Source organism: Anopheles arabiensis, chromosome 3, assembly GCF_016920715.1.
Source record: "Anopheles arabiensis isolate DONGOLA chromosome 3, AaraD3, whole genome shotgun sequence".
In the NCBI taxonomy this organism is placed as follows: domain Eukaryota; kingdom Metazoa; phylum Arthropoda; class Insecta; order Diptera; family Culicidae; genus Anopheles; species Anopheles arabiensis.
In genome coordinates, this window is record NC_053518.1 from 9557886 (window position 1) to 9573474 (window position 15589).

The following is a 15589-nucleotide window of genomic DNA, read 5'->3' on the forward strand; positions in this document are numbered from 1 at the left end:
GCACCAAAAACCGGCAGAAAGATAAGAGCGAAAAGGCACAACAACAGCAGCAAAAAACCCTCTATGATGGATTTATTTTTATGGACGACTCCCCGTCGCGGTGATACGGAATCGCGATACTCCGGAACCGTCCGGAATGGTCAAAATAATGGGCACCCGGGGTCGGAGTTCAGATATCAGATCCACGGACAACTTTCCTCGTCCTTGAAACGGTTTTGCCCTTTTGCAAGACCCAAGGGATTGGTGTTTTTTTTGTTTCGTTCCATTTACTGGACACTGGACGCGTTTCAAACAAGGTCTAAGCGTGACCATCAAAATGGAAAACGAGAAGTAATATCAAACAAGCATTTCACGGTGTAAGGTTTTGCTGGGATTTGTTGCAAACTTTTTTTACTACAAGATCTTCCTTTTTTTCTCGTTTTCCGTTTTGCCGGTCGCCCGCTGTGTGGCCGTAAATGTCACAGTGGGTGGGTTCCGTTGGCAAGATAAAATAGGAAAGCCCGAGCCCCGCGTTGCGGAAATTCATTCATTTTAATAGTAAAACTGATGAATCAGTGTGTAGCCTCCCCGAACGTTCGAATGTTGCTTGCGTCATGTTTCGCGGTGAAAAGTTTTCACATCTTCAACCACAAAGAGCTGTCTCGTTTTTTTCCCTCGCATCTTGAAGCTGTTATGATTGAGTGAAAAGAGCATATGTTAGACGAGCGTGAGTATGGGGGTAATCTACTATTAATCCAACAATGCCTACAGCGTGGCTCCAGCTTTGAAATGGAGCAGAAAAGTAGAGTAGATAGGATGCTCCATCAGAACTCGCTGCCAAAAATAGACTATATTGTTGCTGCTTGTTGCCTGCCAGCGTAAGCTTCCCGAAGCTTCTTCCTAAGAACATCTTAAGCCCCGTGTTAGACTTCTTGCTCTCCGCACCCCAAAAAGCTACATTTCGGAAGAGTTTATTGCATTATTTCGTCGCACCGTCGTCATCCGCCGCACGATGACATCCGGTTTGTGCAGCAATGCTTCCGTCCGTCCGTTACCATTATATCCCTCTCAAAATGGATTATTATATCCTCCCCGTTAGGCACGCGACGCCATTCGCACCAGAGCGGGGAGCAAAAAAAAAAAGGATAACAATATTTTCGATGCTTTATGGTAAACGTTTACACAGCTTCGGCCTCGGTTTAGCAAACAAGGTAGCAGTCGAGTGGTGTTTCACAATTTTGTTTTTTTCGAACCAAACTAGGTCAAACCTATTACCGGGCGCAGCGCCGATGTCGATGAGGCTAATTATTTACGCCACGAAAAGCCTCCTCTTTCCCTTGTATTCTTCACTTCCCCCTTCGTTTGAAACGGGCAAAAGGAAAACAGCTCCATCTCGAACGGGTAGCGCTTCTGATCGTTCGCCATAAATTACCTACGCTAATAGTAGGCAGACTGTGCTGTGCTGTGTGTGTCAAGAAGGCATCGGAAGGAAGTGTTATTTTTTCAGGAAAGCAGCGGGTTGAGGAGAATGGACGTCGCCGGTTTTTCGAGTGGCACTTTGCTATCGGTAGTGAAATATTATCCAACGGAGGAGAAATCAACTCGATCGGAAGCAATTAGTGCGTTCCTTCGCCCAGACCAACCGTTCGGTGGCGATCATTACAAATTTTGGGGGTGTGAGGGTGCTCTCACATTAAACCTACAGTCAGTGAATGATTTTTTCACTACTAATGGAGTCTTTCTTCCTTCTTTTTCTTCTTCTTTGCAGAGATCTAAGTAACAACAACATAACCAACCTACCAAATAAGTCATTCGACATGCTGCCAAATCTAGAGGAGCTGTAAGTATGAAAAATGAACTTCTTAGGCGAACAGAGTTTCGTAATTAATGCTACCGGTTTCGGTCGTTCTTCGTGTCAAAAGTTGGCTCAGAATTAGAGCCGGCGTTTGGGTGGCCGCTGCCTACCGATCAAAAGTAATTAAATCGATAACGACGTAGGTATGATAGAGCCTTTCTCACGCTCTTTGACGAAATAGGTTGAGTTTTACGAAGCAGAGAGAGAAAAAAAGTGCCCGTTCCGGTTAACGAAGAGACAGTGCAAATATTTTGTAATTAAAAAGTTTTTCATCTCCCACACTGCCTCTGTTCAATGTCTTCTCTTCGCTGCCAATGCTCGTATAAGTCAGCAGTTTTATTAGTTTAACTCTTTGAAGGCTCTTGCTGATGATAGTGATGATGCGGATCGAGTGTTGCGTTTGAAATCGCCTTCCTCGCGTTGGTACAAGTTGGTACAAGAGTTTTGTGTTGGTAAAAGTACATTAAAAAGTTGTGCCGTAGGATTTATTTTTAACTTCCATACGCTCCTCCTTGCCAGCACACAATATCTCCGCTTCCGCATAACTAGGATCATAGTGAGGGTTTTGCAAAGTTTCAGGTGTACGCTTCCAATTCAATTTTCACTGCTAATTGAACGCACTGCACAGGCAAGCTCAAACTAACTTTCATTTCTCCTCCGACCAACCGAACAGAATCCTTTCCCACAACAAGCTGGATCACATTAACAGTGAAGCGTTCTTCGGGCTGTCGAACCTGAAGAAGATTGCACTGCAGGGCTGCGGTTTGGCGCGCGTCCCGATGGAAGCACTGAGACGCATCCGGACGGTAACCACGCTGTAAGTTACGACCCCCAAACCAAACCCAAACAGTTTCCCTCCGGGTAAAGTTTAATCTCTGAACACTGAGATGGTTTTCTTCGGTTTATGATTTATCACTACCCACAGCTACCTAGACAACAACCTAATCGCCGACATGGAGAACGTTACCTTTCGGGGGTTTCACTTCCTGAAGAATCTGAGACTGGAGGGCAATCTGCTGCAGCGGGTACCGACGGACGCACTGATCGGACTGAGATCATTAGAAGCTTTGTAAGTAGCTTTGCTGGAGTGGGTTTGCAGGGATGCATTTCAACTGCCGCTCGATTGAAAGAATGTTGATTCAATTTCACTTCATGCGTCATATGCACTTGTCAACTTGTCAAAGTGCACTCGTCCGTAATGGATCTGTCACAAACTTTCCCCACACAAGTTGAATAATCAATCAAACAAGTTCCGTACTTTCCACGGGACCGCATAAAAGATGTTCATTTTTTCCTCACTTACCCAATGGCAGAAGCAGCATGACAGCAAAGAAGAAAGCTGCCAAAAGCCAATCGAACCGTCGTTGTATATGATTGAACAATGGCACATTTTGACATGAGCACCCTTTGCGTGCATATGACACACGATACGGACCCGTTCCGCACAACGAGAAACAGTTGCAAGATGCAACGCTGTTGGCGCACTTCCAGCGAATGGATAACGCTCTGGGCGTGTGTGTGTGTTTTTTTTTTTTGTTTGGTTTGTTTTGTTCTCTTGCACCGGAAATCCTTCTCCGGGTGGACATTTTTCCGCTGAACGATCTATCTGGCAAGCGTTGACCGAGATTGGAAGCCATGACATTATTTCATGTGACATTTTTGCAACAACAAAAAAAAATGTGTGTCATTGCAGTGTAAGTGTTGGTGCCGGATGCATTTCTTCTCTGATTGAGTAAGAAAGAGTGACAGAGGGAGAAAGCAAGAGCAACAAAAGAAAAGAAAACTGATACGCAATCAGCCTGAAAGCAGTGGCCTTTTGTGTGTTTTTTACACTTAAATGTAGTTTTGTTTCAAAGCATTTTATCAAAGCGAAAGAAATCACTCGGCAGTTTGAAATATGATGCCACGCTTTGCAGCATTAAAAGCATACCAGTGCCCGACCAGTGCCGAGCAAGACGAGGGGAAATGAAATTTCTAAATGAAGGTATTCATTTTGTTACATTTTTTCCACTTTCATCTTTTTTTGTTTACAGAAATCTAGGTAATAATTTACTTACAATAATCAGAGAACGAGATTTTCCAGTTTTGGATAATTTATACATGTTGTAAGTAGATCGGTTTTGTTTGCTAAATTGAACAAGTCAAGATGGTAGCCTTTTGAAATTGATGAGTAAGCTGTAATTGTGATGCAGATTGCATTACTTGTAAGCGTTACAGGATCTGTATTGCATACTTTACGGCTGACCCAATGAAATCAGCCTGTAAAGATTTAAATCGCCTAAAGGTATGCAATATGCATAGCATTGACTATACTTATAGCATTTCACTTAGCTATCATCCGCTAAAATCGTCTCTGGCAAATGAATTTCAACTCTAACTTCCTACCTTTCAATTGCAGAATATTAAGAAGAAATGAAATAAGTGAAATTACTTCCGGTGCTTTAACGAACCTAACACGACTCAAAGTTTTGTAAGTATTCCTTCAACACAAACCAAAAAGAAAAAAACACTGTGACTTAATTCACCACCCTCGTCAGTCACAGCACCACCCTTTCTCACACCTCAACGCTGCAGATCGTTTGTTGTCATTTGCACAAGCATAAACTCCTCCTCTACCTCGACCCAGATCGGCTATAAAGTGATAAAAAATAACAATTGCAGCTTCAAAACTTTCCCCTCTCCGTCCGATTGGTTCAGATAAATTTCACACACAAATAAATCGGAGCAAATAAAAAGAAAAACCATCGCACAATCTACTCCACCCTCTACCCCTTTTGCCAGCAGAGATAAACGAGAGGGATAAAGTTTGCCAAAATTATTTGCATAAAACCCACCGCGCCTAGAGAAGCGCAAGAATCAGCCCCACAGGATTCACTCGGGGTGGTTGGTTAAAAGGATGCCCGTTTGGTGTGTGTTTGTGTGTTTTTTTTCTCTGCAACGGACGATTAAAACTTTCGAATAAATTCAGCGTGCGCGGTGGAAAGATGGTGTTTGTGACTGCGAGAGTAGGGTTGGTGGTGATATGCATTTCCGGCCCCTTCTAAACGAGTGCACTTTTCACATTTGTTTCCATTCTTCCGGGGGGTTTTTTTTTGTTTGTTTCTTTCCTGCAGAGATGTAGACGATAATAGCTTAAGCTCTATGCCTGTTGGCCTCGAGAATCTAATGATGCTGCAGGAAATGTAAGTATACGATATTAAACTGCTACCAGAGTTGCCCCATTTGGGTGTGGGAAATTATGACTTTCCGGAGGATGGGGAGAACAGGGCCATAAAGCTGTAAAATTGCTGGTAAAAGAAAAGAGGTGATGTGTAAGTTTTTCTGGCCCCTTTCTGACCTCAAACAGTATTATAATCGGTTCGGGTAACGAGCTGGGTGGAGCCACACAGAGATACTTTAATGCCTCTGCATAAAAAAAGAAACTACCGACCGATCTTGGCTTGCTTCACTGGGTTCCGAGCGTTGCCACACAGGCAGCCAGAATGTGCAGGTTTATAAATTTTCAATCTCTATGTACGGCTTTATTCTGTGGTAATAATCGTAAACCACCGGACTCAACTTCCGAACAAGTGGGCAGACCTATTTCGCAGCAATTTAATCTCTTATTACACATTACCTCATCATTCAATTCGCTCACATTGCCAAGCAGAAGCCACAGGAGAGGTTTCGTGAGAAAGCACAGATACGGATAGCCAAGCCAATTTTCCACCTCACAACCGCTACCGGGTGCTTCCGATGCGATTAAAATAGAGCAGGATATTATTTCTACGAACCGGAACCTCTCCAGGTTAAAAGAGGACAGCAAATACAGGCATCCTCCGAGGGAAAGAAATGGAGAGAGAGAGAGCAAAGAAACGAAAAACAGCAAAAGTCCAAGATCCAGCGATGGGTCATATCAAGGCAATTACTGGTGCTTTTGTCTTGGTCCCTTCCCGCAAACTGCTTGTCCTGTCCGCTTTTTAACTAATTGGATTTACCTTCCCATTAGTTGTGTCCGCAAGCGCGATTGTGTCCGTACCAGTCTGCTGGCCCATCGTTTAACCGCCTCCGGCAGGCAAATCTTAAGCATCCGCTGCTTAAGAAGACATACACACAGTCCTCGGAGGGCACGTCCAACTACTTGGACTCTTGGTTTCCCTTTAATTTGATAGTGCAATCCCGCAAACTGTACCATGTCTATCAAAACGGGAGATTTTTCAACTCAGACCGCTCCCTGCTGCGATGCCTTTTGCAGAAAGTCGCGAGGTCAAACGAAGCCATACGGCGGAGAATTTGGAGAGCAGGGCAGAGGATAAAGGTCCTGGTGGTGGATAGTGTCCGGCTTACGCTTCCGGCTTCATTCATTATTCATAAGCCTTTCAACATTTCTGCTGTAAGATTAACGTCGTTTTCTATTAGTGGCCGGTTCGCCCCGGGGCCGTTTGCTTCGTCAGCACGGTTTCGCTGGACGGAGAACGGCTGCTGGCTGTCACACGGGCTGGCTGTACCATCAGCCTCCTGTTGCGATGGGTGCGAGACGACAGGCTCGTGCAGCTTTTACGAGACAGAAACTTTCATTCGCTTTTATAGTTTTGTTTTGCCAGGAACAGCCATGGTGGAGGGTTATTTTTATATGAAAATAATGGGGAATGTCTTGGGGTCGTATCGTGATTTGATACCCCCTTAAAACATTGCATAAGCTTGGTTTCTCAATCTCAATTCCTTCCGCAGCTCGGCATCGAACAATCGCATCCGATGGGTATCGAAGGGCGATTTTCCGAAAAATCTAGTCTCGCTGGATCTAAAGTCCAACCCGCTGGCCGGTATCAAACCCGGCGCGCTGCAAAACATGCCACGGCTCCGAAAGCTGTAAGTACCATCCAGCTCCAGCTAGTTCCATCCTAAGCTACTTCTCACAATTGCCATTCTTAACCTTTCGCTTCACACCCCCCCCCACCGACCAAAGCATTCTTTCCGATGTGCGCGGCCTCAATGAACTACCTCCACTGGACGGCTGCACTTCGCTCGAGGTGCTGCGGCTGGACCGAGCCAACCTGTCCAAAATACCTGATCATATTTGTAAGACTTCACCCCGCTTGAGAAGCTTGTAAGTGACCCGGACCCGTGTGGAAGCGCTTCCATTTGACCCTCTATTCTTTGTTCATTCTCTTTTTTGCCTTTCTCTCTCTCTGAACTCGTTCCAGGGATTTGAAATCCAATATATTGTTAAGCATTCCAAATGTAACAAACTGTCGTGATTTAAGATTGCTGTAAGTATGCATCCTTTGCCCCTTTATACTTTTCTCTTCTCCGCCAAGTCGTCCGGCCAGGAAGGTGGGGCGACAACAGTGAAAGAAAGATGGGAAAATTACATTTTTCTTTATTATCTACGGTGGTGTCACCCGCTCGCTTGACGCTTTCTATTTTTCCATCTCCGGTTTCTTCCCCTTTTTCCTGTGGGTGCGCTTTGCTTCCTGTTGGAACCACCGTTGGAAAAATAAACCCCCGCCCCACGGCACGCCACCCGAAACGCTCTCAATGCAGAGATTTAGCCAGCAACAGGATAAGCTCACTGCACGGTGCACCGTTCTCTAGTCTCGGTCAGCTGCACGATCTGCTGCTCTCGAACAATGAAATCGAATCTATTCCGCACGACGCATTCGTCGGACTGGTCCGGCTGCAAGTGCTGTAAGTACACCGGCGGTACCGAACACAATCATCCCGATTGGGGCATAAATCATCGGTGAAATTAAATTCAATTGCATTTATCTCATTGCAACGGGTTTTTTTTGTGCTTTTTTGTTTCCCTTTGACCTTTTCCCACAGAGACATGGAATCGAACCGTGTTTTCTTCATCCATGCGGATGCATTTCGGCCCCTTAAAAAGCTCGAAGACTTGTAAGTGCAACGGCGATGGTGGTGTAAACGTGTATAATTTGGTTATTTTCCATACCGCTTTCTTTTTTACATTACAGAAACCTAGGCAATAATCTCTTCCCGCAGCTACCGACGGCCGGGCTGGAACGGTTGCTCCATCTGAAAACGTTCAACAATCCACACCTGCGCGAGTTTCCACCGCCGGAAGCGTTCCCCCGCATCCAGACGCTCGTCCTGTCGTACGCCTACCACTGCTGTTCCTTTCTGCCGCTCACCACGGCCCTACCGAAAGTTCCTAACACCTTCAACATTCGCGAGAACGTGCTGTTCCCGACGGACAACGAGTTCGACATGAGCCTGTGGAACAACAGCTACAACGATATCTGGCCGCAGCTGCGTAAGTATGCCGCTGTCCAAGCCAGTGTTGATGCCTGTTGGGGACGCTTGATTGTGCTTTTGTTTCTGGGAATTTTGTGAACGAAAACACAAAAGGGATGCTCTTGCATTTTAGTTCCTTTCCATGAATGGAGCCACAATGTGGATAGGACAGCTCTCGCCAGAAGTGTGAATAAATTCATGGGCACAACATCAAAGATTGAGGGTGAAATATGCTCTAAAAGTAGAGGCAGCAGCTTTTGACCCAGACACATTGCTTTTCCCGGAATATAATGCTCACAGACAGGATTTTAAAAGTGTTTTTTGTCTGTTTAAAAGCAATTTAGACATCCTCTATGTACGAAAGCTCTTTAGAGCAGCTTATGTAATGCGGCTTGCATACATTTAGGCGGTTTATTTTGTTCAATTTCTTTGAACATACTCATCATGCACATTCAATATATTCTATAGATTCTATTAATAGGTTGTTTGTCCTTCAGTTCGACCTACATTGAACCATATACGACCCCTTTTTCATTTCGAAGAACTTGTTCATACTGCATACCGCTATAAAAGCTTATTAATTAAACGATTCTCCCTTCTCACACACTCCATCTCTCTCTCTCCTCGCACAGAAAACCTAAGCAAGAAGTTCGGCACCCAAATCAACGACCTGTTGAATGCGTACGGTGCCGAGTACGGTAGCTATCCCAGCGGTCACGTGCCCACCTTCCCGGACGAGTACTTCGAGGACGAGCTGGGCATAACGCACGCCTCGCCCACCGCCCAACCAGGCTCGATCCAGTGTCTGCCCGAGCCCGGCCCGTTCCTGCCCTGCCAGGACCTGTTCGACTGGTGGACCCTCCGGTGCGGTGTGTGGGTCGTGTTTCTGCTCGCCATGCTCGGCAACGGGACGGTCGTGTTTGTGCTTATCTTTTCCCGCTCGAAAATGGACGTACCGCGCTTTCTGGTGTGCAATCTGGCCGCCGCCGACTTCTTTATGGGCATCTATCTGGGCTTCCTCGCCGTGGTGGACGCGTCCACGCTCGGCGAGTTCCGCATGTACGCCATCCCCTGGCAGATGAGCGCCGGCTGCAAGCTGTCCGGCTTTCTGGCCGTGCTCAGCTCGGAGCTGTCCGTGTACACGCTGGCGGTAATCACGCTCGAGCGCAACTACGCCATCACGCACGCGATGCACCTGAACAAGCGGCTGTCGCTGCGGCACGCGAGCTACATCATGACGGTCGGGTGGACGTTCGCCATCACGATGGCCGTCCTGCCGCTGCTCGGCGTGTCCGACTACCGCGTGTTCGCCGTGTGCCTGCCGTTCGAGATCCAGAAGGGTACCGGCAGCCTGGCGTACGTCGTATTTCTCATGTTCATCAACGGAGTGGCGTTCCTCATCCTGATGGGGTGCTATCTCAAGATGTACTGCGCAATACGCGGCTCGCAGGCCTGGAACTCGAACGATTCGCGCATCGCCAAGCGCATGGCGCTGCTCGTCTTTACCGACTTTATCTGCTGGTCGCCGATCGCGTTCTTCTCGCTGACGGCCGTCTTTGGGCTGCACCTGATCTCGCTCGAGCAGGCGAAGGTGTTTACCGTGTTCATACTGCCGCTCAACTCCTGCTGCAATCCGTTTCTGTACGCGATCCTTACCAAGCAGTTCAAGAAGGATTGCGTGCTGATCTGCAAAGCGATCGAGGAGTCGCGGGTGACGCGTGGCATTGGCCGGTGTCGGCATAGTTCCAATTTCAGCAATCGGCACACGCCCGCCAACACAAACTCGCTGGTGGAAAGGTCGTCGAAGGAGCTGCCACCGCTGCTCCCCGGGCAAACGTGCAACTGCTCTGCCAAGCTGATGGAGCAAGAGTCGGCCCGGCTGCGGTTCCACCATCACCAGCAGCAGCAGCAGCAGCACCATCTGCGGCAGGGCGTGTTCGGCCGTACCTGGCGCAGGCTGATGCTGTGCAGCTGGGGCACTGCGGATGAGCGGAATCGGCGCGGCCGGGGCCGCAATGGCGACCAGTACGCGTACCAGATAGCGGAGATTCAGCAGAAGCAGCACAAGCGGGCCGGTTCCGTGTCGTCCAGCGAGAACTTTAGCTCGTCGCGATCGGACTCGTGGCGCAATGCGCAGCATCATTGCGGCATTCCGCTGCGTCTGCTCGATCCACGCCGTCGCCACACGTCCTGGTTGATAACGCGCAAAACGTCGCAGGATTCGAACCTGTCCAGCTCGCGGAACGATTCCTCTGGCTCGACGGCGACGCAGAGTACGGGCACGTGGCGTATCTCACGCTCCAGTGGCAGCACTTCCGTGGTGTTGCCGGGTGTGCGTATCGACGGTGTTGGTCATCCTGTTTCTAGTAAGTGAAACGCCTAAATGTATGCAATCTGCATCTCAAATTGGCTTTTTTAAGGCTTTACTCGCTCACAAACGTTTATTGATTATCTTGGTTTCTCCTCCTTATTCATAGGTACCGCCCGCCAGTCCATCCCCGGTGGCAAACCGCGCCTCGTCCGCCAGTCGGCCGTGCAGGAGGACACGCACGAGCTGTCCTGCTCGCCGCCCCGGCTCGGCGTGCGCTTTCTGCCCACGATCCCGTCCGCCGCGGACAGCAGCGTCCAGCTGGACGACGACACGGCCGAAGCGGCCAGTCCGACCTCAAGCCAAAGCGGCAACCAGCCGGCCCCCGCCCCGTTCTACGCCATCCTGCACGGCAGTGGTCCTCAGGCAACCGTCTCTAGTCTTAAAGATAAAACCAAACCCCCGTGAGTCGGGGAGGCGCTGCGGGACGACGACGATGACGACGCTTCGCCCTCCATCTCGGTGGTGGGGCGCGAGATGGTGGGAACAACCGCAACCGAAGCGGCAAACACTGTCCGTGTCCTTGACGATAGTCCATACCTTTAAGTATTACTTTTAATTCCTCAGCGGCATTAGTATGTGTGTGTGTGCGTGTGTGTCTAGTGTGTAGTGTACCGTCAAACAAACACAGGAGAAAGATCGGCGGGGACAAACTTTCTCCCATCCCAGGGAGGATTCGTTCCCTGCAGGAATCATGCTCGCGGAGGAACCATTTTGTTTACCCTTCCTTTTCGCTCATCATCCACCTTTCTCGATGTTGTCCTTCTTCGTCATTCTATCCGTCTGTTTGGGCCAGTGGAAGCGAATGTATTGATGTGCGTGTAAGTGTGCATGTTTGAATGTTATCTGAAGCGATATTGTACATAGAACGAATCGTTGCTAAGCTCTCTAGCAGCCGGAGCCAATCAAAAAAGCCAGAGCCATATTAAAACGGAATGGGGTAAAACAAACACCCCTTGGATAGCGAATTCTAGCGCGATATGTAGCGATAAAAAGCATACAGCAACATTAAGCCGAACGAGTACAGAGTGTGATATTTAAAAAAAACGATTTTATACAAAACAACTAGCGGAAATATGTGCATTATGTTAGGTGGGTGGAGTGGGTATGGCCGCCAGCCAGGACGGTTTTGGGGAGGGACAACTAGAAACGAACTGTGAGCGAGGCAAATTTTTACAGGAAAACTAGGAAACGGGATTGAAGTAGGGTGTCCGTTGTGTTGATGATGAAGTGATGGTAGGTCACGTACGCGGACTAGACTGTTTGTGACTATTTTGCCTGAATTTTTAAGCATGAGATGAGTTAAAAAACAACATCCATTAGCAAGATTATTCGAAATTTCCAAAAACCATACAATCTTTCATCGATTTACGTACCACAAATTCCGACCACGTATTGTACGCGACGTTAATTTATGCCACAGAACTGCTGCTCAAGGTATGCAATTTGTTTGGAAAATACCTTGCATACATTCTGGCGCTTCATCGTGTTGCACGCAGCTACAACTGGAAGTTGTGTGCAACATCTCACGGCAAAGCATTGCGTACAACATTGAATTTTCAAAATCGGTTGCTTGTACTATCCCCCACCAGTAGCGCTAGTATCGCGTTGAAGATAGTTTCATTTTAGATAGTTTTCGATAAACACGAATATTTTTGCTTTCTCCTTTTTTGAATACAAAACTGAATTGAGACACAGGAATGAGCAAGACTTGAAAGGATAAATGAAATAAAAATAAAAAGTAGCAGCATGTAAATGGCAGGAAGCCGTCCAGAGACAATAAGTAGCGAAAGATGGGAAGGAAAGATAAACATGCAAATGCACATGAAGCACAAAACACACACAACAAAACATCTATTTTTATGCCACTTCTAGCCAAGATTTGAAGGATACAAATGCATCAAATGCTATCGTGTACCGATGTGTGTGTGTGTGCGTCTGTGGAATGGTACAAAAGCGGTTACAAAAGAAGATACAAAATTTAAATCAATTGTATAAAGCATACCCGTTCACTGTTCTGCAAATAAGAAAACAAAAACAATGCAAATTTAAAGAAAAAAACAAGTATTAATAAAAACCACATATGCATACACAGTTTAGTGCGATACAACAGACAAACGATACTGCCAAACGCCAACAGGAAAAACATACACAAACATAAATGTAAATGTAAATGGAATTCTCACCAGTGGAGGAATAGGATCAAAATTACTCACAACACTGCCACTTCTTACAACAAAAGGGTGCGGGAAGGACAAGTATTCTTCTCGCGTACAGTTTACAGTATTAATGGAGAAGCAGATAGGCAGGGTGGAGAATTTTAATTTTACTAACGAAGCAGCAACTCAAAACAAAAGGAACGACACACGAACGGCAGATATTACAAAGCTTGTAATCCTACAATCTAATTCAAGGAGACACATTATGCGCTCGAAAGCACAATCGATTGAAAGGTGAGCTTTCGGTTTGCGAAAGCGTGGCTGCCTCGTCGGTCGGCGCTTCCCGGTGCTTACGAAATTACTATACATAAAAATAAATATATTTATTGTAAAGGCAGGCAGGACTGTACAGCTGCTCCTGGAGGAGTTTTTATAATGATTCCACCATTGCGAGGTGGGTTTGTGGGCTGAGGGAATGGATAACAGCAGCGCAAAACTGACACGAAAAGCGAAACAAAACTCCAACAGGGTGGGCTAAACAACGTGGCAGCAAGAGAGCATGTATATTCGCCCCGCACCAACGGGTAAACATGACTTGTAACCAACCAACCCAATGTAATGTAATCGACTGCATAAATGCTCAGCCGCGATGAACGCGGTCCGCGGGGCAGACAAAATAAAGTGGATATTTAAATCGTAATGCTTCGTGGTGTTGCTTTTATTTCTTCGAAAGGTTTATTGGATGTTACGCTTCGCAGAAGAAAGCTGGATGCTCTTTAATCTATGAACCGTTCCTAGGGGACTGTGTCAGTAAAGCGCCCGAAATTATGCAAATATATTTGCAATACACAAAACGCCTAAAATTATGCAAACTGTAGTTTAAAGCGTTCTTATGCTTTTAGATTTTTAAATGCTCTACAAACAAAAAAACTTGCCATTTCTAATTAAGACAAATAAAATGTAAATTCAAACAACCTCCACCAGCTTCGATAATCGCCCATCGTCCACTTGAAGCTCATTGACCACCATTACCATAGCAACGGCGTCCGAGCTGAAACCTTCAACCCGTTGTAAAGATAGGCCACTTAGATTCGGCTCAATCATCAGCAAAACGCTTGTCGTCTAATTCAATTACCGAGTGCCGTCGAAAGTTGAACGCTCCTTCAACGGTAAAGTATGCTGCTTTGCCAACGTTCGCGGAATTTGCTGTTGAAACAATGCTTCAAATACAGAATCACGCATCTGTGCAAGAATAACACTTTTAAACCAATCGTTGAAGCTTGTTTGGGTAAAGCTTTTGAGACCAGACGCTCCCAAAACCGATGCAATCCGACTTTTCAAAAATGACTCATTCTCGATAATTCCTTTGAAATCGTAATCTTTCCTCGGGGCAGCCATAAGACAACGAAACCCAATTCAATGCTGCTGAATGGTGAGCCCTGTTTCTTGGTAACGGCAAAGTTTCGTTCCACCGGCAAGCAAAAGGGAGGCGAGGTTGTTGAGGAAGTTGTTTCTTCCATTCGATGCTCGTGTCAGGGTTTTTGGCTAATTGGCGTCAGTTTTAATCTAATTTAAAATTGGCACAATTTTCTCCTCTTTTTTCCACCTCGGCTTCTGTCTGGCTTTGGTGAAAAGTTTTATCAGCCCCACTCCAAACGCGGCTAAGATTAACTTCCTTTCGTTTAATATGCACACGAAACGCGTAAATCAAATTGTCGTATTTTTACAACTGACAAGCAATGGAAAGCAATTCGCCGGGGCTCATAAAATATTGATTGTTCTTTTGCAGTGTTTTCTTCGGTTTGTTTGGTGCTTACCATCACCCTGGACAGTTCATAGAAGAAAAAAAAACACAAAATCGCTTTTCTTTTATCAAACCACTGGCCACCTTTTCGAAACGCATTAAATGCGGTGCGAAATAAAACATAAAACCCACCGAAGCGCCGGGGATGTTCCGTCCACAGCCGTGCCCGGTGTGGATCTTCCGACGGGCTTTTCCCTTAATGACACCAATCCATCGAAACTCATTATCACTTCGCACGCAATTATTTGTCATCACGCTGATGACACACACACACACACAGCGATGCACGCCCGACGGTGATGAAGCACCTTCATAAAACCTTCGCCTTAGCCTGCCCGTTTCAGGTGTGCCGCTGCTACCCTGCGTCAGATTTCCCATTCCCATTCCACGGCGAAAGGTTAGCCCCATATCCAGGGCCCCCGTTCACCGAATTCGCACCATAAAACAACCAGTTTTTATGGGCGCTTCTCTCGACGGGCCTCGGCAGAAAAGCTCCAAAACCACCATCGTCCCCGGCCCAAATGGACCATTCTCCGTCGGCCAGATTTTGTCATCCATCGTCTGTAGAAGAGCATGGTGTCGTCTCGTGCGCGCTGACTGGCTGGGACACATTCGTTGCAATATGAATGGAGGACAGTGTCAGCGTGCCGTTCGTTTGGTGGATGATTTGGAGCGGTCGTTTCTATACAGCACTGTTCCCGTGGGATGCGTTTCTTTTTTTGCCTGTGTGTGTGTCTGTGAAGGACCGTTCTCGTGCACGAGTGAGCCGGGACCGAAAAGGGGTTCGTTATTCTACACCGGCGTGGACAGGTTGAATGTTTTCCACGAACGGGGTTTAAGTAAAACACCTTTATGACGGTAGTGGTTGCTAAAAGGATGAGTCAATTGAATGCTTCCCATAGCGTATGTGGATCATGCAGAAAGGGTGACACAGAAACGTGTGAAACTGTTTGAAAACGGGAATGCTCTTCAAAGCGTGCTGCATGATTCTGTCAAGAAAATGTATCCATTACATACATTTAGGGGCATACTGCTTGATTCTTCTGTTGCATACATCGCATGAACTTTCTGGTTGAGAAATTTCTTGATGCTGCTTGAAAAATGCTTGATGTGATTCAGATCAAGATTTACGCACAGATAAAAATTACAAAATATTATAAATTAAATCTTCGAACAGATCAGAAACCGAT

The 15589-nt window shown here is 46.6% G+C and overlaps 1 protein-coding gene across 3 annotated transcripts in view; it reads left to right on the forward strand.

Annotated features, from left to right (window-relative positions):
* The window catches only part of LOC120902811 (follicle-stimulating hormone receptor), a 98631-nt gene extending 85336 nt beyond the window's left edge, over positions 1-13295 (forward strand). For 2 of the 3 annotated variants that reach the window (XM_040311822.1, XM_040311823.1), the window contains exons 4-17: positions 1748-1819; positions 2508-2651; positions 2760-2903; positions 3868-3939; positions 4233-4304; positions 4948-5016; positions 6545-6682; positions 6780-6920; positions 7018-7083; positions 7358-7501; positions 7640-7711; positions 7789-8087; positions 8701-10434; positions 10546-10844. In XM_040311822.1, coding sequence (XP_040167756.1) covers positions 1748-1819; positions 2508-2651; positions 2760-2903; positions 3868-3939; positions 4233-4304; positions 4948-5016; positions 6545-6682; positions 6780-6920; positions 7018-7083; positions 7358-7501; positions 7640-7711; positions 7789-8087; positions 8701-10434; positions 10546-10844 — 3466 coding nt within the window. Of the gene's footprint in view, positions 1-1747; positions 1820-2507; positions 2652-2759; positions 2904-3867; positions 3940-4232; positions 4305-4947; positions 5017-6544; positions 6683-6779; positions 6921-7017; positions 7084-7357; positions 7502-7639; positions 7712-7788; positions 8088-8700; positions 10435-10545 lie in introns of all 3 variants that reach the window. The other variant, XM_040311824.1, reaches the window with a different exon arrangement.
* The last annotated feature ends 2294 nt before the right edge of the window (positions 13296-15589 follow it).